At 49.1% G+C, this 13,489-nt stretch overlaps 1 protein-coding gene across 11 annotated transcripts in view; it reads left to right on the top strand.

The window, feature by feature from the left end:
* Nucleotides 1-13,088, top strand: part of KYAT1 (kynurenine aminotransferase 1) — a 33,047-nt gene extending 19,959 nt beyond the window's left edge. For 2 of the 11 annotated variants that reach the window (XM_023730786.1, XM_023730788.1), the window contains exons 2-12: nucleotides 5,463-5,521; nucleotides 6,728-6,875; nucleotides 8,505-8,654; nucleotides 8,736-8,822; nucleotides 9,075-9,203; nucleotides 9,728-9,848; nucleotides 11,075-11,151; nucleotides 11,267-11,356; nucleotides 11,470-11,656; nucleotides 11,745-11,824; nucleotides 12,366-13,088. In XM_023730786.1, coding sequence (XP_023586554.1) covers nucleotides 5,469-5,521; nucleotides 6,728-6,875; nucleotides 8,505-8,654; nucleotides 8,736-8,822; nucleotides 9,075-9,203; nucleotides 9,728-9,848; nucleotides 11,075-11,151; nucleotides 11,267-11,356; nucleotides 11,470-11,656; nucleotides 11,745-11,824; nucleotides 12,366-12,536 — 1,293 coding nt within the window. In that variant the 5' untranslated portion in view covers nucleotides 5,463-5,468 and the 3' untranslated portion in view covers nucleotides 12,537-13,088. Of the gene's footprint in view, nucleotides 1-2,917; nucleotides 3,017-5,359; nucleotides 5,522-5,787; nucleotides 6,876-8,504; nucleotides 8,655-8,735; nucleotides 8,823-9,074; nucleotides 9,204-9,727; nucleotides 9,849-11,074; nucleotides 11,152-11,266; nucleotides 11,357-11,469; nucleotides 11,657-11,744; nucleotides 11,825-12,162; nucleotides 12,307-12,365 lie in introns of those variants that run through there. The other 9 variants (XM_023730784.1, XM_023730787.1, XM_004375735.2 and 6 more) reach the window with 9 other exon arrangements.
* Nucleotides 13,089-13,489: the final 401 nt, after the last annotated feature.

Genomic DNA, 13,489 nt, shown 5'->3' with positions numbered 1-13,489 from the left:
GGAAATAAAAAAACAGAGAATCCTCCATACCATTATCCCACCCCCAAAAAATTAATGATTCTTTTATATCATGCACTACCCCGTCAGTGTTCACATTTCCCCTAACATTTGCAGGGCCACAATGGAGCCCATGCTCCAGATGTCTAGGTATTTGTGAGTTGGAATGGCATCCCCACCCACAACCTTCATAGCCCACTCCTTGAGGACTGCCCTTGAGATGCCCTCAATGCTAAAGACACCATGCTATTCCCAGCCCTCCCTGCCATGTGTGCCGGCCTGAGTGGGCACAGATCTACTGGGGCAGTATAGACAGCCCCAACCTGAAACGAGGACTAACCCAGTCTAGACCCCCAGAGCCAGGGTGGGGACCCAAGGAGGCCAGAGCGTCATCACCTGGTGAACTCTTCTGCCTAGATGCCCATGTTGGGAATTTGGGGTGGCCAGCTTGAAACCAAGCAGCCCCTCTTTTTCTGGTTCCCCAAGGCAAAAGCCAGATTTTCTCTCTCTCTGTCTCTGTCTCTCTCTCCTTATCTCTGCTCTCTGTCTCTATCTCTGGCTCTACCTCCTCTGGCCAGGGGAAACCAGGTCAGCTTTGCTTCTCTCTCCAGTGACCGTTTTTGCTCAATCAGTAACAAAACTTTCAAAACCTTCCTTAAGAGGCAGAAAAGAAAAAGTACCTTTGTACCATTGCTTTTGGGTGTTTGTGATACATGTAGCCCTCTAACGCAGGGACCCAGGGTATGAGGACAGCAACATTTACAATTGCTTTCTTTGAACCAGAATTCCAGACAAGGTCCACACATTGCATTTGGTAGATATGTCTCCTTTTCCCCTCAACTTTTTATTTTGAAAAATTCAAATGTACAACAAAGTTGAAAGAACTGTATGGTGGACACTCATATGCCCACCACCCAGATTGATTGCTAGTTCACATTTTGGGTGTGTTTGCTAGTCCCACTTGTGCCTTTGTATATATATGGCTTCTTGTCTGAATGCTTTGAAAGCAAGTTGCAGGCATCATGACCCTTCACACCTAGATACTTGAGCACATGCCTCCTGAGAATGCCTGGCCCCATACATTGTTGTTTTTAGGTGCTGTGGAGTCGGTTCTGACTCATAGTGACCCTGTGTACAACAGGACGAAACACTGCTCAGTCCTGCACCATCCTCACAATCTTTGCTGTTTGAGCCCACTGTTGCAGGCACTGTGTCAATCCATCTTGTCCAGGGTCTTCCTCTTTTTCACTTACCCTCTACCTTACCAAACATGATGTCCTTCTCCAGGGGACTGGTTCCTCCTGATAACATGTCCAAAGTACATGTGAAAAGTCTCATCATTCTCACTTCGAAGGAGCCCTCTGGCTGTATTTCTTCCAAGACAAACTTGTTCGTTCTTCTGGCAGTCCACGGAATATTCAATATTCTTTGGCAACACCATAATTTGAAAACATCAATTCTTGTTCGGTCTTGTTTATTCATTGTCCAGCTTTCGCATGCAGATGAGGCGATTGAAGATACCATGGCTTGAGTCCTCAAAGTGACATCTTAGTCCTCAAAGTGACATCTTTGCTTTTCAACACTTTAAAGAGGTCTTTTGCAGCAGATTTGCCCAATGCAGTACGTCGTTTGATTTCTTTACTGCTGCTTCCATGGGCGTTGATTATAGATTCAAATAAAATGAAATCCTTGACAACTTCAATATTTATCCGTTTGTCATGATGTTGTTCATTGGTCCAGTTGTGAGGATTTTTGTTTTCTTTATGTTGATGTGCTTCATACTGAAGGATGTAGTCTTTGATCTTCATCAGTAAGTGCTTCAAGTCATCTTCACTTTCAGCAAGCAAGGTTGTGTCATCTGTATGTCGCAGGTTGTTAATGAGTCTTCCTCCAATCCTGATGCTGTGTTCTTCTTCGAATAGTCCAGCTTCTCAGATTATTTGCTCAGCATACAGATTGAATAAGTATGGTGAAGGGATACAACCCCAACGAATACCTTCCTGATTTTAAACCACACAGTATCCCCTTGTTCTGTTTGAATGAGTGCCTCTTGGTCTATGTACAGATTCCACAAGAGCACAATTAAGCATTCTGGAATTTCCATTCTTCGAAATGTTATCCATAATTTGTTACGATCCACACAGTCGAATGCCTTTGCATAGTCAATAAAACACAGGTAAATATCTTTCTGATATTATCTGCTTTTAGCCAAGATCCATCTGAGATCAACAATGATATTTCTTGTTCTACGTCCTCTTCTGAATCTGGTTTGAATTTCTGGCAGTTCCCTGTCAATGTACTGCTGCAACTGTGTTTGAATTATCTTTAGCAAATTTTTACTTGCGTGTGATTTTAATGATATTGTTGGATAATCTCCACATTCTGTTGGATCACGTTTCTTTGGAATGGGCACAAATATGGATCTCTTCCAGTTGGTTGGCTAGGTATCTGTCTTCCAGATTTCTTGTGTTTCCTGTAAACTGGTAGCTGGATCTAGAGGTGTGATCTGATTTAGGTTCAGTTCTTCAGCAGCAATAATTTGCAGGTAGTGTGTGTGTTAACAGAGATGGCACAGGATGTTGGATTGACTCTGTGATGTTAGGTGCCATTGGTGATCCTTGCCTGGATCATGTTTTCGGTAGAAGTGATTTATACTTTGAAAGGGTCACTCTGGTTGCTGTGTGGGTAGGTCACAGGGTTGATATAAGGATTGAGTGGGATAATCATGCAATAAAACATTTGGTGTCATACCTGGCATGCAGCGACCACTCCATAATTATTAGCCATTATTGTTGTTGTTGTTAGAGCTGTATGTGTGGGACCCAAGTCCTGGGCTCGGAATCGTTTTCTGGCTGGGACTCTCTTCTCCCTTCTCTTCTGCCCTTGGAGAAGTCAGCAGTGGCCTGTCGCTCAGGGAAGCATGTTCAGGAATGTGGCGGCCATCTTTTCGCACTTGGCAGGGCCCCTCCAGGGAAAGAAGGCTGGAGCCTCCTCGCTCGCCGGGTGCTTGCACCAGACTGTAAGTGCTCCAACCCCTCCACTCTGCCACCTGCATGCGTGGGGTTCCTGGGGTCTGGCTTGCCCCTGGCTTCAAAGCTGTGTATAGCCTCCTCTTTCCTTATTACAGCCTAGATATGGGCCCCTCCCTTGCACTTGCCTCTAGTCTGAAGGTTATTCCTCTGCACCTGAATGATCTGCTTGGTGCTGTTGCCTCCCACTTCATGCCTCATGCCCAAGCCCAGGACTCAGTACACAGTAAGGGCTCAATAAACGTTGGCTGAATGAATACATTATGCATAAGCCCAAGAACAGGCACTGTTTCTTCACTTATCCAAGCACTCTTTGATTTACTTGAAGGTCACGCCTTTGAGCACCCCCAAGTTTCTGGGGTACCCTTATTTATTCCCTTCTTAAACCCATTCAACTTTCTTCACCTCCTCTTTTCTTCTTCCTCTCTGTTTGTGCCCCTGCACTCCATTCCAGCCCTCTTCAAACTCCCTCACTCCACCTTCCTCCCCCACCTTCTCCCACTGCTCTCTCTGAGTCATCTTCACCTTATTTTTTTAACATGATGCATCCCCAATTCAAAATCATTTCCACATATCATCGAATCCAAAATGCCATCAGTTGTAAGATGTGCTGTTATTTTATGGACCAGAGAGAAACAAGATGCCAGTTAAACTCATGCTATCGATGGTTAGATGCACCTGAATTCAGAGATACTGCAATGTGAAAAAATGCACATATTAGAATCAATCAAGTATGGTATGTTCACTGTGCAACAAATTTGGAAACAGAAAAAAGCACACACTAAATTAAAATCATTCAGAATTTCACCACCCAGAGAAAACCTTTGTTAACATTTTGATGTGTATCTTTCCAAACTTTTTTTCTATGCATATATGTTCATAGAAAACATGTATGTATATACAAAGACTTATTAATTGGGTTTTTTTTTTTTTTTTTACAAAACAGAATCAGACTGCAGTACTATTTTGTAGCCTATTATATTGATATCGATACATTATGTCAATAAATATCCTAGTGATTATCTCCTACACTTTTAAATCATAAAGTAAAACATTTATTTTAGAAAATTTAGAAAAGAATAAAAAACATCTGTTAACAAACGAACCAACGATAAGCACCACTAACATTTTGGTTATAAGGTGATTTTCCTTGGCAGGGATCACCCTTGTTCTAAACTATTTTGATGTGTACTCAGTGCCAGGCTTGGTGACAGGTGCCAGGGGTTCAGTGAAGGGGCAGGGCTGCCAGTGTTGGCAAAGTGCCCACTAAGTGCCGTGCCCCATGCTGGGCTCTTTGCAAATCACTCACATCAGCAGGACACCCAGGCTATGGGGAAAAAGGGGCACCTGTACAGATGGTCCCTGGTGTCCCCCTCCAGGGCAGGGGACCTGATGCTGGGAGCTCTGCTGCTGCAGCCATTCTGACCAGGGTCCTGGCTAGCTATTCTGCTGACCTTGGACAGGTCTGCACCTCTTTGAGCCTCAGTATCTTCATCTGTTAGGTGGGAACTATCATGGCATCTCCTACTGGGGAAGCTGTGGGGACTGAGCAAGATCATGAGCACAGGAAGGACACAGCAAGGGGTCCCTGTTCACCACAGCTAATGTTAGAGACCTGGCTGCACTACCTACTAGCCATCTGGGCCAGAGCCGGTGCTGGTGGGGACACTGAGGCCAGGAGAAGCCAAACCACCTGCCCAATGTCACTCATCCAAGGCAGGCTTAGGACCTGAGTTTGGTGACTCTCACGCCCAAGCCAGTTTCTACATATGTAGGGGTGAGGAGGAAGCTGTCCCGGGAGGAATGCAGGAGAAGCAGGTGTAGAGGGGGAGTGAGGCCCTCCGGGACTGAGAGTGTACCCCTCTCCTGAGTCAGAATGTGGCCTGTGTCAAACAGGCCTCGGTCTGAGTGTATTTGTTGCGTGACCTTGAGCAGAACACTCCTCCTCATCACCACATTTTCTCATCTGTAAAATGGGCCCAGCCATACTGCCTGCAAATTGTTCTGAGAATTAAATGAAAAGGCTTAACAAGGGCCAGGTACACAGCAAGACCTCCCTAAATGGGAGCTGCTGTTATAATTGCCGTTCTCCTCCCCCACCCTGCTTCTCCTCCTCATCACCTAGCCCTCCCTCAATCAAACTTTAACCCTGTTGAATCAGGGCTCTATCTGGGGAGGGGCCCAGCTTTCCCAGGAGAGGCTAGGCCGGCCGGTTCCCCATGTGGGTGGTTTGGAGGATGGTAGAATGGAGAGGAACTTGTCTGGACAGGGTGGGGAAGCAGGCCAGTGACGGAATCCACTGTCTGGCATCTCTGATCTTTGCTGCTTCCCAGGACGTATAAGAGGTGGAGATGTGCCCAGAAACCAGCCACTTCCTACAGCGGGACCAGGCTGCCATACCTGAACGGACCCTAACTGCCCTCTTGCTGTCTCCAGGTCGCCATGGCCAAGCAGCTGCAGGCCCGAAGGCTGGATGGGCTCGACAAAAACCCATGGTGAGCCGGGCCAGGGATGTGTTTGGTGCCCCCTAGGGCACCGGGGTGGGACAGGTGTGGCCGTCGAGTCTGTAGAATATGACAGCGGGACCCAGGATGGCGCAGCGCATGGTCTCTGAGATTGCAGCCGCAGCCGCAGCCACAGCCAAGGAGAGGCCAGGAGGCTGCTGGTGTCAAGCAAAGACTCTGGTCCAAGGCAGCAGGCATGGTTCGAATCTCAGCTTCACCCTGCTTGGCTCCCCCAGCCCCTAGGTCCATCTACTGTGGAGCATCTACCACCTGATGTTGAGTCTCAGCTCTGCCATTAGCCACTGTGTGACTCTCGGCCGGTCACTGCCCTCCCTGAGCCTCAGCAACCCAGTGTGTCTTCAGAGGCATTGGGGAGCTCTGGGGAGAAAATGGCAAATTTTAGACATGATATTTATTGTTATGCAGATCAACTGAGTGGAGCTCAAGCCTGACTCCTCTGCCCCCAGCCACCTGGGAACCACATACTAGCCCCTCATCCAACCTCTCAGCCTCTCCATTTCTCTAGATGGGTGGTCCCCAGGCAGAGCCAGAAGAAAGGTTATTGGGGGCCAGAGACGGTAGGGGCCGGGGCTGGTGGGGCCCCCATCTGTCCAGGGTAGTGGTCAAGAGCATAAACTTTGCTTCAGACAGATGTGACATTAAAGCCTGGCTCTGTCATGCCCTAACAGGGAGACCTTGGGCAAGTCACTGCAAGTCTCAGCTTCTCCATCTGCATAGTGCCTCGTAAGACTATTGGGAAGATTATTTGATCAGAGTGTTTCAAACTTTGGTCTTGACAAATGCACTAGTGGGTCATGAAATCCACTTAAGGGAGTTCAACAGGTGTTTTTAAAGGAGAGGAGAGAATAGAAAATACTGCAATAGGTAGATCACATCTAGAAGGGTGATGTTTCTGCTCCACAGGGTTTGTGATGTAAAGATTAATTCTTTACTGTGCCTCACGTTCAAAAAAGCTGGAAAGCGCCTGGGCTCGTACAGGCCCTTGGCATAGTGCTTGGCCACCTAAGCTCAAAGGATGGGACTAGTTATGACCCTCACACAGAGTTCCAGGCTGGGGTTGGAAGCTGGTTGTTCAGTTTTTCTAGAACAGGGCCTGTGCCTTCCTTACCCTGCCCTGAAAGCAAGCAGAAGTCCAGGTTGGGATGGACTGTTACCAACTCTCTGCTTGTCACTCAGGGTGGAGTTTATCAAACTGGCCAGTGAAAATGAGACCGTGAACCTGGGCCAGGGCTTCCCCGACTTCGCACCCCCAGACTTTGCCATGGAAGCCTTTCAGCATGCTGTCAGTGGGGACTTCATGCTCAATCAGTATACCAAGGCATTTGTGAGTCTCCTGGCCCCTCCCAGGCCCCTGGACACAGGCTGCTGAGAAGGCCCAGGGGGAGGAGGGGAATACTAAGCCCATGTGGGTGTCAGGGCTCCTGAAAACCACATCAGTTGGCCAGAAGGTGGCTTGGGGCAGAGCCAAAGAATTCAGGCCGGCCATAGTTCAGTGTTCACTGAGTACCTCCCTGTTCCAGGCCCCATCCTGAGAGTTCTGGGTCTAGTGGGGAAGGCAGACAAGAAACTAGCAATGACAAAGCCAGTTAATAAATGCTGTGATGGAGGAGGATGAGGCACTGTGGGGGCAGTAAGAAGAGAATGTAACCTGGGGGTGGGTGGGTCAGGGAAGGCTTCCTGGGGGAGGTGACACCTAAACTAAGCCCTAAAGACAAGCTGTTGATTGGGTTAGACTCCAGTCCAAGCTTGTTCTCTAAAAGACCGCATAGTAAGTATTTGCTCCTGGATTAGAGCATGGTTCTTAAACTTTGGTATGATCAGAATTACCTAGAAGGAAGGTCCTTCTAATTCCACTGTCTAGAGAGAACCACTGTCAATAGTTTGCTCTATAGTCTTCCAGACTTTTAAACTTTCTAAATGCCTATATGAACCCACATTTTACACATGCTCATACACACACACACACACCCCTCCATATAAGATTTGTATTTTTTTTTTTTTTTTTTTTAATATAAATGGCTGGGAAGTTCCCTGGACCAGAAAGAGGATTCATTTCTCCCACATCCTTGCCAGCTGTGGGCATTATCAATCTCTTTCATATGTGCTTATATTAGCATTTAATTCTTATAATATTCTAGTGATATTTTCAGTGTTGCTTTTCTTTGATTGTTATTATTTTCATATGTATATTGGACATCAGTTTTTTTTATTTCATAAACTACCTTTGCTCATTTGCATTTTTTCATTTGGATATATATCTTATTGCTTTGTACGAGCTCTTTATATATTATCTTTTTCTCTTAATGTTGCAATTTTTTCCTCTTTGTCTTTTAATTTTTTCATGGTATCTTTTATTCTACAGAAAATTTTAATTTTTACCTGGTCAAATCTGGTTAAGTAAGTTATTTACTTAGGCTCTAGACCTTAGGTTTCAGTCTCTTGGCTTAGCCTTGAGTATTTTTTAAGTATCTTCAGCATATAAACTTAACAGATCTAATTTTCCTCTCAAAGTGGGGTGCTTCCAAGGCTGCAACATACAGTCCTATTAGGCCTTAACTGTGTGTGACCTTGGGAAAGTCATTTCCTTTCTCTGGATTTCTAATTTCCACCTGTCAAACAATGGGGATCAAATAATGCCTCTCTTGCAAGGCTACTGGGAGGATCATATGGGCAGCTTCTTAAGCTGCAAAGGGATATGTTTAAACTGTGGAGTTCCAAGTGCTTCAGGGGCTCCCTTAGACCATGCTTCACCAAATCCCAGCTGTGGACACTGGGCCTGACACAGAATAGAGTCAGTGCTTGGTGGAGGAGATGAAAGAACTCACTCACAGGAGCCGACTTTGCCCTGAGGTCTGCAGCTGGAAGGTCCAGTTACCTGGACCCAGTTAAGTAGAAGGGTAGGCCCAGTCTGGGCTCATGTGGCTGAGGCTGCTGACCCCAGCTGTCCTGGCAGGGTTACCCACCGCTGACGAAAGTCCTAGCAGATTTCTTTGGGAAGCTACTGGGGCAGGAGATGGAGCCGCTCAAGAATGTCCTGGTGACTGTGGGTGCTTACGGGGCCCTGTTCACAGCCTTCCAGGCCCTGGTGGATGAAGGAGATGAGGTGAGTAGGCAAGGCTTGGGCTAGATTGAGGTGAGGGTTCAAGGCAGGGCTGAGTCCAGCTAATCTGGCCCTTGTACCCAGGTCATCATCATTGAACCCTACTTTGACTGTTACGAGCCCATGACATTGATGGCAGGGGGTCGCCCTGTGTTTGTGCCCCTGAAGCCGGTAAGGATTCTGAGTGGGTTGCAGGTGGGCAAAGGAGCCCAAAGGGTAGGCTGGGTTGGACCCTGGTAAGCAGGAAAGAAAGAAGGAATTGAAGGAGGCCACTGAGTTCCTCTGAGATGGGGGGAGGGGTGGTTCAGAGCTCCAGAGGAAAGGGATAGAGACAGATACTGTGGGAAGGAGGGCCAAATCCCTTGAGTTGAATGTCTGTTGGGAAGGTGAGTATTGTCCACCCCCTCCTACCTCCTCTTGCAGAGCCCTTCGCAGGACGGGGAACTAGATTACAGCAGCAACTGGCAGCTGGACCCCACAGAGCTGGCCAACAAGTTCACATCTCGCACCAAAGCCCTGGTCCTCAACACACCCAGCAACCCGCTGGGAAAGGTACTTGAGGGACTTCCTTACCAGGAGCCCTCCAGATTTAATTCAAGTCTCAGCTCTGTTACTGATATTCTGCAACTGAGTCCTCCTTTCCTCTGGGCCTCAGTTTCTTCATCTGTGAAGTGGGAAGGCTGCATACAGTGGGCTCCAAGGTCATTCCTCAGGCTTGGGTCTTTCAGGATCTCTGTCCCCAGATCCTGTCTGAGGACTGAGGCTCCCAGAGGTCCCAGGGACGGGCAAGAATCCCCAGGGAAGATGCCAGGGCTAATGGGCTGGGTGCCACCGTCATTTCCCAGTGACCTTGGGACAGTGACTTTGCTTCTTGAAATGTTGCCTCATCTGTAAAATGGGAACATGGCAGGACCAAACTCATGGAGCCAATGTTGCAGGTATTCAGTGGGCTAATGCAGGTAAAGCCCTAAGCACCAGGCTCAGCCATATCCTTTAACCTCTCTGACCAGGCCCCCCTGAGGATGTTGAGGGGGAGGCTTCCAGTCACAGCCCTGTGCCCTCTTGGGTCCTCACAGGTCTTCTCCAAGGCAGAACTGGAGCTGGTGGCCAGCCTGTGCCAGCAGCATGACGTGGTGTGCATCAGTGATGAGGTTTACCAGTGGCTGGTCTTCGACGGGAACCAGCACATCAGCATTGGTGAGCACTGGTGCCCCCACTGCTCTGGACGTTTTCTCTGGCCAGGCCTGCTTTGCCAGTGGCAGGGCAGTGAGCCCAGTCTGGGAGTTGGTACAGGCCTGGTGATTAGGACTGAGGGATCTAGAGCCACACGGGTTGCATGACCTTGGGCAGTGACTTCACCTCTCTAAAAAGGGGATTGCAATAGCACCTGCCTGCCTGGGTGGTGATGAGGAGGAGATAGAATGAGTCCTGTACAATAGATAAGTGGTAACTTTGGTGAAGGGTAAGACAGTACACAAAACTGGGGAAGGCAGCACTACTAGTACAAGGTAAGGTCATGGAAACTTCATAGACACTTCCAAATTCCCTGAGGGACCGAATTGCTGGGCTGAGGGCTGTGGGGACCATGGTCTCGGGGAACATCTAGCTCAACTGGCACAACATAGTTTATAAAGACAATGTTCTACATTCTACCTTGGTGAGTAGCGTCTGGGGTCTTAAAAGCCTGTGAGCTGGCGTCTAAGATACTCCACTTGTCTCACCCCTTCGAGAGTGAGAGAGAATGAAGAAAACAAGATACAAGGGAGAGATTAGTCCAAAGGACTAATGGACCACAACTACCACGGCCTCCACCGACTGAGTCTAGTACAACTAGATGGTGCCCGGCTACCACCACTGACTGCTCTGACAGGGATCACAACAGAGGGTCCTGGACAGAGCTGGAGTAAAATGTAGAACGAAATTCTAACTCACAAAAGAAGACCAGACTTAGTGGCCTGACAGAGACTGCAGAAACCCCCGGACACCCTTTTAGCTTAGTAACGAAGTCATTCCCGAGGTTCACCCTTCAGCCAAAGATTAGACAGGCCCATAAAACAAAACGAGACTAATGGGACACAACAGCCCAGGGACAAGGACTAGAAGGCAGGAGGGGACAGGAAAGCTGGTAATAGGGAACCCAAGGTCAGGAAGGGAGAGTGTTGACATGTCGTGGGGTTGTTAACCAATGTCATAAAACAATATGTGTACTAACTGTTTAGTGAGAAACTATTTGTTCTGTAAACCTTCATCTAAAGTACTTAAAAAAATTTTTTAAAAAAGAGTATGTCCTGTAAATAGTTCAGCGCTTGGCAGATTCCTCAGTGTTGAGAGCCTCTGAGTGCCCCCTGGGACCCAGGCTATACACCTCCCCTGCCCCACCCACTACCGCCATCTCAGCAGCTGTTCTCTTTGGCCTTGGGCAGCCAGCCTCCCTGGAATGTGGGAACGCACCCTGACCATTGGCAGCGCCGGCAAGACCTTTAGCGCCACTGGCTGGAAGGTGAGTGGATGAGGGTGCCACCGTAATTCTTGGCAGGAAAGGTGGGCCTGGGAATTTCAGAAGGGTTTGGCCAGGCCTTGGAGGGCCTCACCCCCTACCTGTGTTCCTGATCCAGGTGGGCTGGGTCCTGGGCCCAGATCAGCTCATGAAGCACCTGCGGACTGTGCACCAGAACTCTATCTTTCATTGTCCCACACAGGCCCAGGTGAGGAGGGGCAGGGGAGCCCACATTGCGGGGGAGGGACAACAGAAGAGCCCAGGCTACCCACAGGGTCAGGTCACACCTGCCATATCTGTTTGTCTACCCACGTACCCCAGGCTGCAGTAGCCTGGAGCTTTGAGCGGGAGCAGCAGCACTTCGGCCAGCCCAGCAGCTACTTTGTACAGCTCCTACAGGCCACACAGCACAAACGGGACCACGTGACACGCAGCCTGCAGTCAGTGGGCCTGAGGCCCGTCATCCCCCAGGGCAGCTACTTCCTTATCACAGACATCTCAGACTTCAGTGAGTGGGACTGGCCAGGCTGGGCAGGGTATGGGGGTGCTGAGGGACTGGAGGCTGCCCAGGGTTCAGCATAGCCTCTGTCCCCCAGAGAGCAAGATGCCCAACTTGCCTGGTGCTGAGGATGAGGCCTATGACAGACGTTTCGTCAAGTGGATGATCAAGAACAAGGTGGGTTGGCCTCTGTCAGGGCCACTGTGTATGGTTTTACAAGTTGTGCACTGCTCGAGAGCACTGGCCAAGGGGCTAGTGGGTCAAACTCCAGCCCAGCCACTATCACGAGCCCTGGTGCAGGGTTGCATCCACTTCAAGGAATGGGGAACCAGTTTCTAACTTGCACAGAGATATCATGTGAGCTGGCAGGAGTTCCTGCCCGCTCTGGGCCTCAGTCTTCCCATCTGTACAGTGAGGAGTTGGCCCATGATCTCAAAGGTCTCTCCAGCTCCAATCTATGATTGTAAGGCTTATTTCTTCTCATGATTTCTATGTATCATCTTCCCTTCTCTTAGCCTTCATCTGCCCTCTAACAAGGAGGGAGTTGGAATGATGCTCTGGAATTCTTTTCCTCTGACCTTGGGGGTGAGAGCTGCTGCATACGAGCTAAATTTCCTTCCCCTGCCCCATCGTGGGAACTGCTCTGTGCCCTCCTTGCACTGGAGCCTGGCCTGCAGGCCACAGAGCCATGTTGAGACACGGGCTTCCCCCTCCCCAGGGCTTGTCGGCCATCCCGGTCTCCATCTTCTACAGTGTCCCACATCAGAAGCACTTTGACCACTATGTTCGCTTCTGCTTTATAAAGGTAAAGTGCAGGGCTGGGGGAGGGAAGGTCTCTTCAAGCTCCTCGAGGTCCTCTGGGAAGAAGGGTAGCACCGAACTGTGTTGATGCAGGATGAAGCCACGCTCCAGGCCATGGACAAGAAGCTTCAGAAATGGAAGGCTGAGCTCACTCCCTGAAGTTGTCCCCTTGGCCCTGTCTCATCCTCTTCCTTCCTACCTGCTATGTGGGGATCCGTGTTTGTTCAGGTTTCAGCCTTTCCCAGGTTGGGGGTAGATGATGCTGGGGGAACCCCTTCTATGTGACCCAGAATGTCCCCAGAGAAGAGCCCCTCTTCTGGGTCTTGGGGAGCCAAGAGTCCTGTCCTGATAGTACCTACTCTTCTGTCTTTGAGTGACCTGGGCTTCACCCTGTCCCTCCCTAGGTCAGGTAGTAAGTAGGGCCTTGGGTCCCCTCTGGCCTTCCCTGACTTGGCTGGGATTCAGAGGGCAGAGTCCAGCAATATATTAGGCCTCAAGTCCTGGCCCTGTCCCCAGCCCTGCACTGGCCCGAGAAGGCTCAGGCATCCCCCTGCCTCTCCTTGTCTAACCTTGACTTGAGAAGTTGCCTGTAGACCTGAATCCTCAAGCCAGTACTTGTTCACAATAAAGTTTCAAACTATTCAAACTCTTGTTGGCTGCTTTTCTGTGCTTCACACTCTGGTGCTCATCAGGACCTGATCAAAATGGAAGAAACCTTAGTGAGTGTCAGGTCCCACCCCCTCTTAGTACAAATGTTTTTTATTTTTGTGGAGTAAAACAGGCCCATAGATGGGCAGGAACTTGGGACTTGTCTGAGGTCACACTGTTAGTTAATGGTAAAGGCAGGACTAGAACCCAGGGCCCTGACTGCATTCCTCATCTTCTGTCAATCAGATGGAGTCAAGGACAAGTGATTTCAGGTAGTTACTGGTGCTGGGCATGGTGGTTGGGTGCAGTGGTGTAGTGTGTGTGTAGGAGATGGGGGCTTAGCTTGAGTGTCTAACAGAGAAGATACTGACAGTCCCACAAGGCTCAGAGAAC

The sequence above is a fragment of the Trichechus manatus genome, unplaced genomic scaffold (assembly GCF_000243295.1).
Source record: "Trichechus manatus latirostris isolate Lorelei unplaced genomic scaffold, TriManLat1.0 scaffold00038, whole genome shotgun sequence".
Taxonomy (NCBI): Eukaryota; Metazoa; Chordata; class Mammalia; order Sirenia; family Trichechidae; genus Trichechus; species Trichechus manatus.
This window is presented reverse-complemented; position numbering and strand designations above follow the sequence as displayed.